Below are 18,675 nucleotides of genomic sequence, written 5' to 3'. Positions count from 1 at the left end.
ATAAATAATAACCCGACTGCAGCCAGAAAATATATCTATAAACATGCGTCGTTTGTTCGGCTCCTTGCATTAACCCTCGCATGTGTGCGGCGTTTGCCAGCTTCTAATGTGTAGGGGGGGGGGGGGTCGGTTGGACCCCCCCTTGCCGTTTGGCCCCTGATCGAGCTAGAGCTTCGCGGAAAAAACGAGCGTGTTGCCCGTGACGAGAGGAAGCCGATGATACCCAATTTTAGGGTCCTAGGTCATTGGTTGACCTTCCAGGTCAGGTCAATGACCCAAAGTCGGGAAAATCGGGACCTGTTAGAAAGTCGTAAAGTGTGGCTGCTAAGGGGTTTTTCGGGGTGCTGATCACGAATATCGTGTTAGTTTTGATCACAGATGATGTCTTTAAGCATTTAGACCAGGTCGGGTCAGGTCAGGTCAGGTCAACCAATAGGCGTCGTGACGGGTATTCGTAGTACGTGTCAAACGCCTCTGACAGCTTCGTAACATGTTACGAAGTCACCAAAACTACTTCGTAAATGTTCAAATGGTTGCTAAATTCGAATTCAGCTCCAAAAACTAGCCTAGAAACATGTAAAACTCGAAAAAGTGACCCGAGGTCACCCGAGGTCACCAAAGGTCAATGACCTGACCTGACCTTCAGGTGACCTTGACACACACGGGAGTAACATCAAATCACATGTTTGAACGTTTGAAACCACGAAAAGCTTGCAAACACGCGGCTAGTGCGAGCCGACATACGCGAAATCGCGACTCCGGCCAAACATGGTCTCGGAAAAGAGGTCACAGGTCAAAGGTCATTTGGGTCAGGGTCATGAAATTTTCAGGGTAGGTGTCAAATTGATCAATGCGAGGGTACTGAAAGTTTCGTCGCGATCGGCCGCTTTTTACGCGAGTTATTTGCGAAAAACCATGGGGGGGTCCATCCGACCCCCCCCCCTACACATGCGAGGGTTAATTCACACTTGCTCTCTTCGTTCAGCAGCAAGTCCTGATGTCTTCTTGATCGGGCTGACATTCCAATTTCAGAAACTTTAGGTAATACACTAAGGTTTTAAAGATTATTACGATTTTTCACCTCATGTTTTCATTTATAACCAAGTGAATGCTGCTGCCAAGGCTGCTGCAAGGGCTGCTGCGACGACGACGGCGACGTTTTGCAAAAATGTCACCGTTTATTTTGTCTGCGAGCAGTTTGCACGTGATTTATGCACAACAGCCTCATATTTAAAACACAAAATTAACATGGCGTTTTTCGGAAAATTGTTTTAAATGAACATTTTATACTAGCCTCTGATTACTCATCTTTCGTTCCATATAGGTGCTTTGCTGCTTTTCCCTGCTACTTTTCGAGATATGCACCAGTAAACCACATGATGTAGGAGCAATTGTCACCTCGCCGCTCTACTGAAGGCCTGGCGCTCTTTAAAGCGCTGCGTTAGGCGGCACGGGTGGACATCGATAGCAGCGCCTCTATCGGTCACTAGGGAAAGCTGGGCTGTAGGCGACGAAATACCGGCTGAGTTGTCACACGTTGAATAGGTTTATAGCCATCCGTCTTGTGAAAAGGTTGAACTTTTGCCTTTAATATTTCTACAGGCAATTGTAGAAGTGTCTTCACATGGATTACAAAACCGTTTAGATTATTGTATTCACTTCAAGCCTTCCCTATTGTTCTTGATGATGCGGGAACTATTTCTAATTAGTGTTTCCAGCTTAGTAAAAGAACATACTGTGCAAACGATGAAAAAAGCATAAATGGAAGATTTTAAATGCAATTTGCTCTAACAATTAATGGTAAATTCTCCACATATCAAGGAAAAGGTGCATGCTAACTGATAATTTAAAGTTATTGGGGCCAGTTGTTTTCTTCTTTTCTTACGTCGCCCCAATGGCCGCGAATACACTTGTAATAACGCCTATCGGGAAGTTGTGAAAAACAAACGCGTATAATCTGAATAAAATATATGTTCCTGAGCTCAGAATTGATCAACGCACACAATGCTGTCAAAAATTTTGGGCCAAACTCAAAAAATTCAGTCATTATTAACCCCCAAACACAAGTCAGTGATAATCAACAACAACTTGCTCTTTAGTTAGACTTCTTGAGAAATACGCCCGGTTATATATGACAAGATATAACCGGTTTTTCCGCGACACTACGAGCGTCTTCTCTGGGGCGGCCCCGGAGCCGGGCCGGCCTCTGCGAGCAGCGTTCGGCGGCAGGCGGGCGGCCGCCTGCGCCCCCGGGCGGCGAGGCCGCTAAGGCGGTGGCCTCCTCTGATTGGTGGAGCGACTCGTGTCACGTGACCGTGACGGCGCGGGGTTTGGGTGCATTTGCGCGGTCACTCTGTTCTAAGCCGCCCGGTCTGACGCAAGTCAGCAGTGTTCTCGCTCTGGAATGTTTTTGCGTTTACTGCGGTCGTGTTCAGTGGAAACTGGAAGACATCAAGGGGAGTATAAGTTCGGTTTTATATCAATGTTATATTGATTGACGAGGATGTTTTTCCTTTCGGGGTTTTATGTTTATTTTTTTACTGGTTTGTTGTTTGTCTGATTTTTTTTCATTTTCGGCATGAGGTTTGGTTATTTTTGTGCTTATGCTATGCTATCACGGTAAGAAGAGGGTCGATGAGCACTGGGTCGGCAAATGCCCGGTATTATAGGTTCTTTGAAGGTTAGATGAAACAACGAAACTTGGACTGCTGGTAGAAATAGGCTTTGTGTGTTTTTTTCAGATTTTGGGAGATTGAGTGTAGGTATTTGCTAGGTGAAACATAGCTGTAACTATTTTTTTTTTCTTCTTCCCTGGAACGGAGCGCCGGACTTTGCCATTCTACACTCCGTGCGAGTGAAATCAGCTCATACTTCCTCGGTGTAGCAGCTCAGAGTGCACGGCCTGGCCGGCGTAGGGTTTGGTGGCCACGTGGTGTTGGCCGGTGGTTGTGCAGAGAGTTGGTAAAATTGCCGTTTTGTGGTGCCTGGTGTTGGTTGAACTGTGGTTCCCATACAGGTGAACGGTTACTGGCGTAAGGTGTGACAGGTGGGCGTACCCCGTGGAGAATGAGCTGCTGGTGATGTTGGCTCTGTCCGAGCGTGTCCGAGCGGGGTTTTCAATAGTGGGTTAGGGATTGTTAATAACAAGGGTACCAACTACCGGGTGAGACTTGAGAGGGTAAATGGAGTTCATTGTAAGGATAACCAATGCAATGGTATTGGTCTAAGATGGTATTGTTATCTGGTGTTGATAGGTTGGAATGAAAGGTTTAGTGGGTGATACAGAGGTACAGAGGTGATACAGTGGAACCCAGGTTGGGTGTGATAAGCCTCGGCGGACTAGGATATTATGGATTAGAGGGGGATTTATGTAAGGTGGTTTTGGGATGCATTAGCGATAGCATAGTAAGTTACAGGCTATTACCCAGAGGAATTTTTCACACCCATGTTTAAAGGCTGCAGTAGGTGCCATTTTCTAGAATGCAGTTTTAGGGTAGCCCGTGATTGTGTGGCTCTAACTCTGCATTGAGGTACGAGTTAACTGTGTTTCGTTTTTTATGGTAGTGACGTTTGTAAATCTTTTTTTTTTTGCCAGAGAGAGGTGCCTTTCTTGTAGTTGGTCAATAGAGCATTGCCGTGGCCTGCATAAGCGACATCTGCAATATGCATATCCTGCCGATATCTCATCACACGCATTGTCAGATAAATGGCTCTAGGTATATTGCCCCTATTGATACGAGATTTCGGCTAAAAATGGCTATGTGACACAATCTATTTTTTTTCTTCCATGGCTTGGTGGTTGGCATCCGACTCTGAACGGCGACGGATCGGCACACTCGGCGGGGCCGGCCCGCTTTGCCAGAGTCTTCTTTGGCCGCTGGAGGTTTCCTTCACAGCTCCCACGTCAGCTGAGGGAGTTCCGGCCCCTCCCAGCTCATCTTGCTTCAGTGGTGCTGCCTAGCAGGTCTTACGGGACATCGTCAGGTATAGGCCAAGGTGGCCGGGGTTTAAGAAGGTACGTTATTCCATGTACGGGGCCCGGTGCATAGTTAATGGAGGTTCTAGGGGACCCGATAGGGTGGATAGTGAACGCTTGGGCATGGGCGATATCGGCATTTTTGAGGGGATATTTGGTTCCATCAAAAGGGACATGAGGGCAATGCTGGTGGAAAGTAAGATACTAAGATAGTAATAAAATTGTGATAAAATCGTTAGGCGGAGCCCGTAGATAAAAAATGAAATCTAGTCAACTCTAACGTTAGACGTGTTTCCAACCTTGGTTTGCTGCTGCTGCTGAGGGTTGTTAAATCGTCTGTAACTATCTTCAAAGCGGTCTATTTCTTAGCAAATTATTTCTACTTGTCGCTATAGAATATGATATGACCTTTCTCCTGCAAAACAGCGAATGAACATTGAACAATACAGGTCAGGTACTATTATTAAAGCTAAAATGAAGTAAGTCAGTATGCGTTGCTAGGTTGCTAGGCGCCTCTGAGAGAATCACACTAGCACCTCTGAGCGCCCACACCGGCACCTGCATGACATTCCCACACCAGTGCCTCTAAAGGCCCCTTACCGGCGGCTCTTAGGGCCCTACGCCGGTGATTCTGAGGATGCTAACGATAACCGAAGGTACCATACAAGCGCTTAGTGTCGCTGAGCTTTTAATCCCATACCGGCCTTCCAAGGGCGCCACGTCAGTGCACTCATTGCCCCACACCCCTCCCTTACACCCGGAGCGGGTAAACTGTGTTATACCTATAGCAACGATTTTACCACAGTTGTACTTAAGGTATTTCTCAAGGTTGACTCAAAATGGTCCAGTGTAAAAGCTGGCCTGCCAAACTTATGGCCAAGGCCAGGCCCAAACAAAAGCGGGATGTCAACAGCAGATGTCAAATCGATACTTGTAACAGCAGAAACCATTCAGATGGCAAGGAAAATGTCGTGTGTTTATGTTTAGGTGTATAAAGGAAACAAGAAGTCCGGAAAAGGGAGGGAAGGTCCTTTCTCGCTGCCTCAATGTTGAGGGGGCGCCGCCCCTCGGCTCTCAGGTTGGGAGGGGGGCAAGCGCCCCCGCTGCCCCCCTGTTTCCCGGGTATATGAAAATTACTCACCAAATAAGGGATAAGGGTGGAAAATTGATGGTCAGATAAGGCCTAAAAAGAGTGGAAAAAAGAATGTACAGCAAAATTTAATACAAGGCTGGTATGTGGGAAGTAAAATGGCTATCGATCCATGCAAATGCTTTTTCTTGGTAAAATTGGGAGTGGAAAATGGGCTTAAAAATGGAGGCGAGTGAAGAGTGATTTTCATTTGGATGTCGTTTCCCACCTAAATCAACAAATTTTGGGGCACTGGTACGGGGTACCCCTCGCCAGCATCGGGGTTGACGTCACTCAGGACCTGCCTATGGTTGGTTGGTGGGTGAGTTACTGTACCTTCTATGGGTGACATTGAGCCGGCTCGGCGTTTGGAGGCAGTAAACACCTCCAAAACGTGTCGAGCTGGGAAGCAACGGCAACCCTTATACCCATATTGGCCTGTTTTAGTTTACAGCGTAGGGGCTGTCTGTATGCCGGTCATTTGGTCCCTTATCAATCCGGAGCTTCGCGGAAAGGCAAGCTTGTTGCCCGTGGCGGGTGATGCGGATGCTATCAGATTTCAAAAACGGTTATTTTTGTATTCGGGTCGGGTAATTGTCCTGAACATTCGGAGAATCTTGTGATGCCCGATTCTGCAAGTCCCGGGTGAAGCTCGCTAGTCTGCCCGGAGGTGTCCCCTTCTACAACGCCCCGGGGCAGCTCACTAGTCTGCCCGGGGGTGTCCCGTGTCCCCTTCTACAACGACCCCGTGGCAGCTCGCTAGTCTGCCCGGGGGGTGTCCCCTTCTACAACGACCCCGGGGCAGCTCGCTAGTCTGCCCGGGGGTGTCCCGTGTCCCCTTCTACAACGACCCCGGGGAAGCTCGCTAGTCTGCCCGGGTGTGTCCCCTTCTACAACGACCCCGGGGCAGCTCGCTAGTCTGCCCGGGGGTGTCCCCTTCTACAACGCCCCGGGGCAGCTCGCTAGTCTGCCCGGGGGGGGGGGTCCCCTTCTACAACGCCCCGGGGCAGCTCACTAGTCTGCCCGGGGGTGTCCCGTGTCCCCTTCTACAACGACCCCGTGGCAGCTCGCTAGTCTGCCCGGGGGGTGTCCCCTTTTACAACGACCCCGGGGCAGCTCGCTAGTCTGCCCGGGGGTGTCCCGTGTCCCCTTCTACAACGACCCCGGGGAAGCTCGCTAGTCTGCCCGGGTGTGTCCCCTTCTACAACGACCCCGGGGCAGCTCGCTAGTCTGCCCGGGGGTGTCCCCTTCTACAACGCCCCGGGGCAGCTCGCTAGTCTGCCCGGGGGGGGGTCCCCTTCTACAACGACCCCGGGGCAGCTCGGTAGTCTGCCCGGGGGTGTCCCCTTCTACAACGACCCCGGGGAAGCTCGCTAGTCTTCCCGGGGGTATCCCCTTCTACAACGACCCCGAGGTAGCTCGCTAGTCTGCCCGGGGGTGTCCTCTCCTACAACGGCCTCGGGGCAGCTCGCTAGTCTGCCCGGGGTGTCCTCTCCTACAACGGCCTCTGGGCAGCTCGCTAGTCTGCCCGGGGTGCCCCCTTCTACAACGGTCTCGGGGCAGCTCGCTAGTCTGCCCCAGAGTGTCCCCTCCTACAACGACCCCGCGGGGCAGCTCGCTAGTCTGCCCGGGGGTGTCCTCTCCTGCAACGGCCTCGGGACAGCCTGCTAGTCTGCCCGGGGGCGTCTCCTACAGTGGCCTCGGGGCAGCTCGCTAGTCTACCCGGGGGTGTCCCCTTCTATAACGGCCTCGGGGCAGCTGTCTAGTCTGCCGAAGATGTACTTTTCTACAACGGCCTCGGGGCGGCTTGCTCGTCTGCTTGGAGGTGGCTGCCGCCAGGACGCCGGTATAGCGCGGGCGTCATTCCGGAGGCTTAGAATGCTGATGCCGGCGCGCGCTGAGAGCTCTCCCCTTTTTGCTGGTCGGCTATCTATGACCTGATTACCTATAGTCTCGTGGTCACTGTTTTAACCCCTTGCAAAATTTTAGGTAACATTCATGGTCGTTATCATTGCCACGTATAGCACAGGGGCTAAGGTACACGTAACAGTAGCTGCGGCCTCTGTTTTCAATTGCCTAACAACCAATGGGTTTCCATGTTTTTTTTTTTAAGGGGCGGCGCTAAAGTAATAGCATTAATAATAACAATAATAATAATAACAACAATAATAATTTAACAATGACAAAAACAATAATAAAATAAAAAAGCAGCTCGTTAGTCTGCCCGGGGAAGCCGTTTCTCATGGCCTCTGGTGCTGCCCGGGATGCTCCATTCTTCCACCTTCTACAACGGACACGGGGCGGCTCGCTAGTCTACCCGTAGGTAGCTGCCGCTAGGACGCCCGATAGCGCGGGTGTCCTTACGGCGGCTTAGAGCGCTGATTCCTGGAGCGGGTGAGAGCCCTCCCCTTTTTTGCTGGGCGGCTGTCAACGACCTTCGTTAATGCTGTTCTAACCCCTTCCAAAGTTCTGGGAAAATTAATGGTCGCGCTGATAGGCATGTGCATAGGGTTCAAGGTAAAGGAATATACAGCTTCTGTTGTCAGATGCCTCAGAACTCATGGATGGTTGTTTTTTCGGCGGGTATATCGAGGGCCTTTAGTTGGTGGAGGCTATCATCGCAGTAGTGGCTAATGCTAATGGTTGTTAGTCCTGCTGTAAGGGCTGCTGTAATGCCGTAATATTGTTCTTCATTGGTGACCGCTGTATCGCTCACATTCATGTTGGCAGGTTTTAGGGATCGTGGCGTTTCTGGTAAGCTTCGGGCCAGGTTGAGGAAATAATTACCTACCTTCAACCAAGCACGTATTTGGGTGGGTTCTGCCACTGGTCTCGACACTGGCGGCGACTAGAGGTCTTTTGTGTTAAAGGAAAAGGGCCACCTTTAACATGGGGATTGAAACTGAGATAGCCATCTTGTAGCCCGTGTCCGAAAACCTACTTGGCTACCCCCTTACGGCCGATTTCGGCCTCGATTCGTAGTTATCGGCAATTTTAAAAGAAAATATGCCAGGAATGCGTTCTTATCCCAGGAATGCGTTCTTATCCGACAATACAGCCACCCGCGGCGAGGCTTTGGTTTTTAACCAATCAGCTTGCAGCAGTACTGATCAGGCACGGATCCCTGTACTAGCGAGCAGACCGCGAGCAGTTGTGTTATTTTTCGTTGTCTGTTCTGGCAATCGGCCGGCGGATGAACATCCGCAATCGAATCTTGAAATCCGTCGCGCTGATTGGTGATGAGTTTCATGAGCTACTTTCATGAGGTCTATGAAAGTAAACCTATGCTATGCCCTGAACAGATGACATCTCGTTTGGTAGCCAATTGCTAAAATGTATTTTTATCTTACGCAAGGCAGTATACCATATTTTATACCGTGGCTCTGATCCGAAATCAGGGCATTTTTGTTCGACTTCGAACAAATACCTATAATAACGATGAAGAAGTGCGTGATCCGCGGAGCAAACGACCTACGTCGGGTCGGGACTGATATGCGTGTGACTGTGCACAAGTAAGTCAAAGTAGGTACCTAGGTAGGTACCTAAATTCTTATTTATTGCAATGGCTCTTCTATTACTTTTGTTTTCACAGAACTCTCCCCTGGATTAGCAAACCCTTTTGAACTGTTCAGGCTTTCACAACTGAAATGCCAGACTGGATAAAAAAACACAAGCTATGCCAAATATGTCAGGCGAAGTGGCGTGATTGCGGCGTTGCCTCGAAAATTTCATTGCACATCCAGCATAATTTTGCATGCGTCAAATTCAGCGCATGGTGGCAGCTGAATTTTTAGGCGCAGGGTGACCGCATGGCGCATAATGTTTATGCAAATGGCTGTCACTGAATTTTTTGACACGCTGTGGTCAATCTAGCAGCAGACTTGCCCTGCGGGCGCTGGCAGGTCTGAAGAGAGTCGGTTGATATAGCCTTGGTCGGTAGATATGCACGTGTGCTTTATGTAAAAGTGGCTTAATTTTGGTGCAAACAGGCACCCAACTTTCAGTGGAAATCATGCACTGGAATTTCAGCTCAAAATTGCTTGCTTCAAATTTTGGCGCATGAGGGGCTCACGGGCGTCCGGCGTAGTATATGGATGTTTTCCAGTCTGGCTGAAAGGCAGAACTCAGACACATTTATCCAGCCCTTCAAATCCCATTTCCTGGTTGTGGTAACACCTACCTTTCCATGGGGGTCTGGTTCATCTCTTGTCTACACAGTTTTCTTTCACTTATGTGCTGACAAGAAAAGGAAACTCACCAGAGCCCAGTTTCACCAAGTGCGGTAAACTCAATTTGGGGTAAACTACCAAACTACCCCACTACTTAACTACAAAAACTAACCCAAAATTAAGTTTACCGCACTTGGTGAAACTGGGCTCAGTGGAGCTATTCAGCTTAACCCTCGCCCGCACATGCCATTTTCCCATCCTAGAACGCACATGGGGGGGGGGGGTGGTTGCCACCCCCCGCGCCATTTCGTTCCTGTTGGAGATAGAGCTTAGCGGTAAAGACCAAAAAGATTCTTTGGGAAGAGACGAATCCAATGATACCCAGTTTTACCTTCTCAGGTCAGTCATTGACCTTCCAGGTCAGGTCAAACTAAAAAAATATTGCTGTTTTGGGTCACCGTTGGATATCAAGTGCGCTGCTTATCAAATACCGATGACGATGCTGTTTTCTGGTGCCAACTAGCTAGAACCTCTTTATCACACTACCCAACCAGAATTTTGCTGCTGAGGTCATTTCAGGTCAAGTTAGGTCAATGTCAATTATATGTGTTTGTATGTCTGTGTGTGTCTGTGTGTATACTGATGTGTGCACCGATTATTTTTGGGTCCATATTACATGAAATCATGATCTGAGAAGCTTTTACCAAAAATGCAGTCAAAAAACTTCACAAAAAGTAAATTCAGCTTGCCTAAAACGCAATTATCTTAGATGACCTAGGTTGACCTTGACCCTGACCTTGACCCCTGTACATCGTCGAACAACATGTTCCATGATAGGTGGGAGGTAAGACTGGCAAAAAAGGCCGAAATCAGGGTGTCAAAAGCTCACAAGGCCCATGGCAAGCGCAAGATGTTGAGAATTGGCCATTTGGGCCATGACATGACCTGAAAAACAAGGTCATATCTCCGAAACCAAAAATCACAGAAACTTGAAATTTTCAGTGGACATCAAGAAAGGATAGAGGAGCAGCTATACGAAAAATCAGCCTTCTAGCTCTAAAAATGTTGAGTGCAGAGCAGAAAGACTACCTGGGGGGGGGGGGGTGGCAACCCCCCCCCTATGTGCGGGCGAGGGTTAATACACAGAGTATGTGTTGCATGGACTAAGCATGTGTTGACCCTTTTTTACTTTTAGGTTCCCGCTAAAAAAAGAAGTACAGAGAAAAGTGGATGAGGGTGTGTGGCATGACCGCATGACCAATGAGCCAAGACCACATGACCACTTAAACTTAACAAGAAGTGCGCACCATGATAAGCACAGTCAAAAACGTTTGCGTCTAAAGAACAGTGCTTTGCCGGATCAGACTGTAAGTTATTTTTTAAAAGTGATGAAAATGCCTGCTATATTGTTTAAAAAAAAAAAAGTTATCAAAAGACTTTGAATATTGTTTTTGTAACTCTTCACTCTAAAGTTATTCCTAGTACCAGACATTACAGCTTTAGTGCAGAGTCTTTATTTGTGATATTTTTAGCCAAAAATTATTACTAGTACCGAGCCCTTACAGCTTTACAGCCCTAGTACCTTGCCCTTATTTTTTTATATTTTTTAGCCATTTCAACCTAACCGAATATCTGTATGTTTGTATGTTATTGTTTTGATCTGTATTTTATGCTACCTCCCTATAGGTAAGTTTTATTAAAACATGTGGTAACGGTGTGCTGATTTTTTACAGATTCCGTATACGCCTTGGGTTGCTGTCGCTGCTCGGTCACCCACAGATGAAAGTGATCAAGAAATGGACATCACTCAGGTAAGATTCAAGCGTCCTTTATTTTACACATAATACACTAAGCAGTAGCACCCTAACCGCAACATATGGGAATGCATTGTCTGGTGGGTGCCTACTGCCTACCTGTATGCCAAGTTTCAGCTAAATCGCCCCAGTAATTACAGAGTTATTGAAATGGGAACAAATTCGGCACCTCTTCTTTTTGCATTTTGCACGTGCAGTGGGGGTCACTCACATAGATCAAGAGCATCCGACCTTTGGTTGAAGGGGTGCATCTACCCTACAAAATTTACCGCAAGACCGCCCAAGCGACTGCTGAGATATGAGCCTCTCAAAATCACTTCTTTTGCAACTTTTGACAAATAACACCCTTGACTTTTCAGGTGGCACGTGCCACGACGGTCCCTGTGATGTATCAAAAGTAGTCAATTACGGGGTAGAGGGAATAGGGCTACCCAACAAAAAAAAAAGACCGCAGGCCAATCGGTCCAGCGGTTGCTGAGATATAAGCCTCTCAAAAGCGTTACAGGCCGGGCCGGGTCGGGCCGCTCGGCGCTCATACTGAGCTTTTTCCGTGATATTGAAAAGACTTCGCTTCGCTCGCTCGCTCGTAATTAACAATTCATGGTTGACTATATGGATTAAGCTAAGTGATTTCGCTGTATTAGCGCACTATCTAAGTAGCCCTTAATTGCTGCCGGTGCGTGGACTGTGAAAGTGAGCCGAGCTGTGACGCAAACCGTGTGCCTTTTTCAGGTGTGGGATCACTCGTGGAAGTTCACGGCGGATACGGAGCCGTGCATGCAGCTCTGGTTCGATCCTGCTCAGGGAAGCCCAATGACGCCGTGGCGCGCATCTGGGCTGAGCGGGTGGTGGCGGCCGGTGCGCGGGCGCTGCCGCGTGGCTGGTGGCCGCGGCCCTGGCGGCAGCGGCCCGCTCCTGACCCGGTCGCCCTGTGCCGAGCACAGAGCGCCGACTGAGGTCAGTCTTGTGATCGAGCTTCCGCGCCGGAGGTGGAACAGGTGGAGCTGGCGGTCATCTGCGCGGGCTCGGCGGCCTGTAAGCCGTGCCGAGACGAACCGCGACACTCTTGCTAGATCTGCACCCCATTGTAATCTTCTGTAGTCGATATTCGGTAGGTACTCAATGCTCATTTTTCTGATATTAGACGAGTGGCGTGTTTTGATGTTACATTGGAGACTGCTGTCTCGGGTGGCCCGACAGTGTTCGATTGTGGTGTAATGTAGGTATATAGACGGGATGCCGCGGCTCGGATTCGTAGCTGGACTACCATGTGCCTGTCGATTGAGATGCTTTGCCTGGCGATTGAGATGATTCGGGGCGCGGCCCCACACTGACGCCATGGTGCAATGAGTGACTGGCGACAACTAAGCAATTATGTACTTTTGTAGAACACATGTTTTCATGGATACGAGAGGCAGTCCTTTTTTCGCTAGCAGTCATTTGGTTCACGATACTTTCGATACCGACAAATATGTTCGGGCGGCCGGTCCGTCCACAGCTAATGCGTGCTTGCCCGCCGATGCCTAACGGAGCGCTGTGCTGTCTACGCTCACTGGTCGCTGGCCCGAGAGACGTTTGGTTGCTGCTGTTAAAACAGTTCTCACAAAAACACGCTGGCTGGCTGCCAGTTCTTCACCAATGAGAGGCCCAGTAGCATCAGCTGGTAGCATTGTTTAATATTACTATTCCATTTTGTTTACCCATATGTCCGACCTAGAGCCGACTGGTAAAAAGCGGCAACCGAGCAGCCCTCCGCAGCGCTGCAGATCATGTACGCTCGATTATACACAATATATGTGTCTTTCTTGCACACAGAGACATGACGTTTTGTAGAGCTTTTATATCGCTTGCGGCTGAAAGGAATATTGTACATTTTAGAGCTTTCATATACGCGAGAAAATATGGTGCAAAAAAAACATTTATGAAGCCTGTTGAAATTTAAAGGTTGTTGAGGCATTTCACAGACTGTGTCGGTGGGCAGGGCAGCCCGGCCCCGGCCGCCGCCGCCGCCGCCGCCGCCGCCGCCTCCTTCACTGGTATGTGGCAGGGACGGAAGCTTCGTATTGATATACCGGGGTGCAACTCAAGCAGCATATCACCTATCAAACAACCTTCGGTTATGAAGTGAATGAAAACTAAATATTATGTATAACTGTGGTCTGCGCTGCGGTGTTTCCAAAGTGGAGGAAGTACGGGGAGCTGGACCCAGACTCGATGAGCCCTCTACTACGGATCTGGGTCTTCGCAGCTGATCGTCTGTGAATGAGAGATCATATGATACCAATGCATACCGAACGGATCAAAAACAGTGCCATTATATATTTGCAATTCTACAGCTTTACGTAAGCCCATCCTATAGTGAATGCATTAATACGCGTTGATTTGACAACTGACATCCGGTTGAAGGCGTTTTTTTTCGGCCAACAGCCGGCCAGCAGTTGTTGCAGGCCGGCCTCGTTGGGAAGCAGGTTCATTTTCCGACAGCCACTGCGTGCGGAAGCACTCTCTGATGGCGCGGACGGCGCGCGCCGGCTCCTGTTTCTGTAACGTGTAGAGGCGGGTGTCGAGCAGCTGGGCGCGTAGCGGGCGGTCCTCGAGCACGCGGAACGCGGCCGGCTGGCGCGGGTACAGGCGCTCCCTAAACAGCAGGCCCGAATGGTGGCAGAGTCGAGCGTCGCGGCGCGGCAGAGCGCGCGGCGCGGCCGCCGTCTGTTCCAGCTCAGCGTCGGCGCGCCCCTCGGCGAACAGCAGGTGCAGCTGACGGTCGGCCAGGCAGAAGCCGCTGATGCCAGGTGTGCTGACGTCGCCCGGCCGGCGCGGCGCGGTGCCCTCGGCCGCCGCCGGGATGGGCGGCTCGTTGAGCTGTTGGATGAGCTGCATCACGCCGCTGCGCTGCAGGCCGTGCTGCGAGACGACGGCCAGCAGGCGGCCGTAGGCGCAGCGCGCCGGCGCCGGCCGCGGCAGCAGGTCCAGCGGCACGGCCAGCGACACGGAGACGGACAGCTGCGCCGCCGACTGCAGCAGCTGCAGCGGCCCGAACGGCGGCTGACACGTGCCGCGCTCAATGTCGGCCGCCGGCGAGGCAGCCACTCCGGCTGGCACCGCTGTTAGCGGCACCTCCACACTGAGCAGGCGCACGCCGCGCGTCAGAGCAGAGACATCCACCACCACCTGCCGCGCACACAGAGGGCCGACAGTGGTGACAGCGCGCGGCGGGTCAGACCTCACAGTGGGGATAGCGGCAGCGGGTCAGACACCCTTATAGAACAGCACGGGGCGGAGCCGACAAAAGAGGACGAGGAGACGGTCATACAGCCGACTGAGGTCCGGGCACCGACTGACTCAAAGTGCTGAACATGTCACACATTTCTAAATGGCTTCTGTAGGACGGAATAGTGTCTCTTCCTTCCAAGGCTTACTTGCAGAATAATATGGAAAGACACAATTTTACAAGTTGTGTTTTTACTTTTTATGACATAAGTTCTTTATAACATTTCAACACGCAAACATCATACCTTGACAATTGTTCACGATGAAGATCATGCAGGAACATTTCATATTTAGTCACCCTTGATTATTTTGTTGATAGTGATGCGAAAGGCAAATTACCAAAGTATATATTTGCAATTATTTGAGTTAATAATTTCAACTTTTTTGTGTTGAAAATTGACTTTTGAAACAATAAAGGCAAATGAATTATCAGTGTCTGGAAAGGTGCAATGCTGAAAGCTTCTTATTACATTCTAATTTATATCTAAAGCTTTGTGATATCCAAACTCTCAGAAATAACCAAGGATGTAACCAAGGAGGGGGGAGGGGCACGGGAGCCATGCCCTCGTGCCCCTTCCCCCCCTCGGTGATGGCGATTTTTTTAAAAATAAAAAAACGGCTGTGACACCCCCCCCCCCCAAAATAGTGGGCCTAATCCGAGAAATTTTCCTTTTTTGGAGGGGGTACAACACTAGGCCACAACCTATGACCCCCCCCCCCCCTGAGCAAAATCCTGGCTACGTGCCTGGAAATAACAAAGCACATCCTATCCTTTGATGCCACTTACCAGCAGCTTTGCGCACTACCAAACAGGCACCTTTGGGCCTTTGTTGTTCTTGTTTTGGGCATTGTCAGTGGTAACTGGAAATAATCAGACATGATGGTCAGAGTAGGGAATGTGACTACAACAAAAACCATTTGATTCCTATAATATAGACATGATTTAATAGAAGACCTTCTTCTTAAGAAAGTGTGTCATGGATACCAGCTAATCTGTATGGTATTTATCTCCAGTATTATCATATAGGTATACCAATTATCACCACCCGCCACCATTGAATGTAGGTTTTAGGTTGTAGGTTGTAGGTGGTAGGTTGGGTATCGGTAAAGCTGGTGTCACCGTCAGCGCTAACCGGTAAATGTGTAGATAAAAGGAATCTTAAAAACAATCTAACCTAACCTAACCTTACCTACTGACCTACAACCTACCTTAATATACGCTGACAGTGATGCCAGCTTTACCAATGCCGTACGTTGTAGGTTGTAGGTAAGGCTAGGTCAGGTAAGATTATGTTTCATTATATATTTACTGAGAAGACGGCTGAATGCTCTTGAAACGTGGCTATACATTTACATTTTGTAAGTAATTTTCAGGTTTCAATGAATATTTCCTAGTGGAATGTTTTGAAAACCATTCTAAATGATGACCTTTAGCATTCCATAGTACTTTAAAGCTAATTAACCACATCGCCAATGCTAGGTCACATTGCATGCCTACTTCCACCGGCAGCTCCATGGGATATATGATAGGCAGGGGTAAATGGAATATTTTTTATTAATATTCTTGAAGAAAATTATAGGCATGAAAAGACGATGATCTGCCTTTGAGATTGATATGTAATGCCTACTTTGGAGGAACATAATCATAATTATTACACAATCATAAAAAATGCAATGTATCCAAACAGCCGCTTATGCCGCAAAATGAGAATCAAGCCAATCACTGAGGACAAACAATTTCAAACCACCAAAACTATATTCTTGCTATTCACCAATAATCCTAAAATAGCGTTCCATGGCCATTATATGCATCTTTCACCCTTACCTCCGACAGATAACTAGCGTCACGGGCAGACACACGGGGCGACAAGTTGTTTACAACCGCTACAGTCCGACGAGTCTATCCTCCTCAAGGCTGATTGGCTTGAGTGTGACGTCATTGCTATGACATCATACAGTAGCTGCGGTAGAGAGTATAAACATAGTACCAATATGTTAAATAGTTTGAAATACTTTTTAGTGAATTATGCACTTCTGGCACCGGTTTTGAAAAGAAAATGGAAAATAATAATGTCAAAATAAAAACCAACGATATCTTCATATTTCAAGAAGGTGGCACTTTTCCTTTAATTTGTATCCCCCATTCGGTCTGCTGGTTTCGGGAAGGGGGTGTTTTATTTTGGCGCATTGGTGTCTGGGTGGATGTATTGAATGGGTGGGGACACCATTGCGCCGCGCGGGGGGAGGGGTGGCGGCCCGTTGGCAGGGCAGTCTCGGTTGAGACATGTATACTTGCTAGTATGTTTGTGTCGTGTTCATTTGGGCTGAATATACCAATAGCCCCTTTTTGTACAGCTACAGTGTTTTCCTGGAGGGACTTGGTTGTGAGGTTGGCGCTGAGATTGGTTACGCATAGCATAGCTAATTGTCTCTATGTTTGCTGGCAGCTCGAAGGGGAAGCGGAAAATACGCCCGGTTATATATGACAAGATATAACCGGTTTTTCCGCGACACTACGAGCGTCTTCTCTGGGGCGGCCCCGGAGCCGGGCCGGCCTCTGCGAGCAGCGTTCGGCGGCAGGCGGGCGGCCGCCTGCGCCCCCGGGCGGCGAGGCCGCTAAGGCGGCGGCCTCCTCTGATTGGTGGAGCGACTCGTGTCACGTGACCGTGACGGCGCGGGGTTTGGGTGCATTTGCGCGGTCACTCTGTTCTAAGCCGCCCGGTCTGACGCAAGTCAGCAGTGTTCTCGCTCTGGAATGTTTTTGCGTTTCCCACCCACCCACCACCATTTTTGGGGCTCTTTTTTTTACACGCACCACACTCTTAAATAAAGATGGGTTTTTCCACAAAATGTGGTTTTTTCCCCAACTAGGTCCCCCGGTTTTTTTCTAGTTAGGACTTTTTCCGGGGGAGGACACACACGACAGGGTTTCTAGTTTGGGTGGGGACACCATTGCGCCGCGCGGGGGGAGGGGTGGCGGCCCGTTGGCAGGGCAGTCTCGGTTGAGACATGTATACTTGCTAGTATGTTTGTGTCGTGTTCATTTGGGCTGAATATACCAATAGCCCCTTTTTGTACAGCTACAGTGTTTTCCTGGAGGGACTTGGTTGTGAGGTTGGCGCTGAGATTGGTTACGCATAGCATAGCTAATTGTCTCTATGTTTGCTGGCAGCTCGAAGGGGAAGCGGAAAATGTTATTTCGAGCCGCTGAAAATGACCATGCCATACAAACCACTAATCATCTTTCTGACATGCCCTACTCGCAATTTCTGCTAATGCCTGCTACTCTTCGAGGTCACGTGACCTCACCATTAAAAGTAAATGGGGAAATAAGGAAACTGTTGTTTTTGCACATGGAATGATCTCAAACTGTCTCCAGCACACGGAATCGTGATTTCATGCACTCCTTGCAAGATCCGATGCTTTACTTTTGCATTTTTGACCTTCCGTGACGTCATTTATGACGTCACTACGGTCATAGGAGTTTCTCGTCAATAACTCATGATCAAATTGAGCCAGCGACTCGGGAAAGCCACCAATGGACTCGGAAAGACCTCCCGAATCGAATGCCATGCAATACGACTTCCTTCGATTAAGTTCGTGGCCTGATGGGCTCTGACCTGACCTTGACTCGAGGTCAACACCTTAAGTTGACCTCACCCGGACAAAAAGTATACCATTCGACGCGCCTGAGCCAGGCGAACACGATGGTGCCAAAATCGCTGCTCTGCGACCATTTTTTGCGAAATTATTTACCAAAAACCAAACCCTACCTTGGGTTTTTTGACTTCACCTCAGAGGTTACCGGTTGACCTGGGACCTTAAAATCGGGTATCAATCGTTCCGTCTTGAAACGGCGCACACGCTTGTTTTTTCCGCGAGGCTCTAGCTCCATTAGGGGCGAAACGGCGAAAAGGGGTCGTACCAACCCTCCCCCCTCGGCCGGCCGAGGGGGTGGGGGGTCCGACAATAGGTCCGGCGAGGGTTAAGCAGCCCCATTTCGTTTTGAGCATGTTTGCTTGTCACTGAGATCAACAACTCAATCACAGATAATTTCTAGCACTTTTCCGGGCCCCCGGCCCAGTGTGCGGGGGTTCGATCTTATGAAGGTGACATATGACCCGGCTGCCATGCCAGACAGGAGGGAGGAGGCCGGGGGCGTGAACTTCGCAAAAATTGAGCGCATCTGCAGATCGCTTCTGCCATTGATGGCACCTCACAAACGTCACTTCTGGCTGGACCTCCAGAAGAAACAGGCGGGAAAAAAGCCGGTCCGAGACCTCACCGGCTAAGTGGCAGGCGAACACAGAGAAGTGT

At 49.4% G+C, this 18,675-nt stretch overlaps 1 protein-coding gene and 2 long non-coding RNA genes across 5 annotated transcripts; 1 reads left to right on the top strand and 2 right to left on the bottom strand.

Annotated features, from left to right (window-relative positions):
- The first annotated feature begins 3,054 nt into the window (after nt 1-3,054).
- Nucleotides 3,055-12,911, top strand: LOC122381273. Of its 3 annotated transcripts, none has more exons than XR_006256506.1 (4): nt 3,055-3,964; nt 10,470-10,641; nt 11,008-11,085; nt 11,821-12,911. It is a non-coding gene; the product is annotated as an uncharacterized LOC122381273 (long non-coding RNA). The 3 variants fall into 3 exon arrangements; XR_006256505.1 differs by having other exon boundaries at nt 3,055-4,015; XR_006256504.1 differs by lacking the exon at nt 3,055-3,964 and adding an exon at nt 8,276-8,617.
- LOC122381274 lies at nt 10,584-11,147 on the bottom strand. The gene is made up of 2 exons (XR_006256507.1): nt 11,006-11,147; nt 10,584-10,639 (listed from the first exon to the last, which is right to left on the bottom strand). It is a non-coding gene; the product is annotated as an uncharacterized LOC122381274 (long non-coding RNA).
- A 194-nt stretch (nt 12,912-13,105) lies between the features above and the next one.
- On the bottom strand, nt 13,106-15,206 carry LOC122381272. The gene is made up of 2 exons (XM_043365264.1): nt 15,146-15,206; nt 13,106-14,259 (listed from the first exon to the last, which is right to left on the bottom strand). The coding sequence occupies exon 2, from the start codon at nt 13,966-13,968 to the stop codon at nt 13,456-13,458; it is 513 nt and encodes a 170-aa protein (XP_043221199.1). The 5' UTR covers nt 13,969-14,259; nt 15,146-15,206; the 3' UTR covers nt 13,106-13,455.
- Between the last annotated feature and the right edge of the window lie 3,469 nt (nt 15,207-18,675).

The sequence above is a fragment of the Amphibalanus amphitrite genome, unplaced genomic scaffold (assembly GCF_019059575.1).
Source record: "Amphibalanus amphitrite isolate SeventyFive unplaced genomic scaffold, NRLGWU_Aamphi_draft 000117F_arrow, whole genome shotgun sequence".
Lineage (NCBI taxonomy): Eukaryota > Metazoa > Arthropoda > Thecostraca > Balanomorpha > Balanidae > Amphibalanus > Amphibalanus amphitrite.
Note: the sequence above shows the minus strand (reverse complement) of the source record. Positions and strands in the feature narration are given on the sequence as shown.

Bases quoted from the DNA above. Each gene is read 5' to 3' on its own strand.
- LOC122381272 (XM_043365264.1), bottom strand. From the start codon at position 13,968: ATGCAGCTCATCCAACAGCTCAACGAGCCGCCCATCCCGGCGGCGGCC.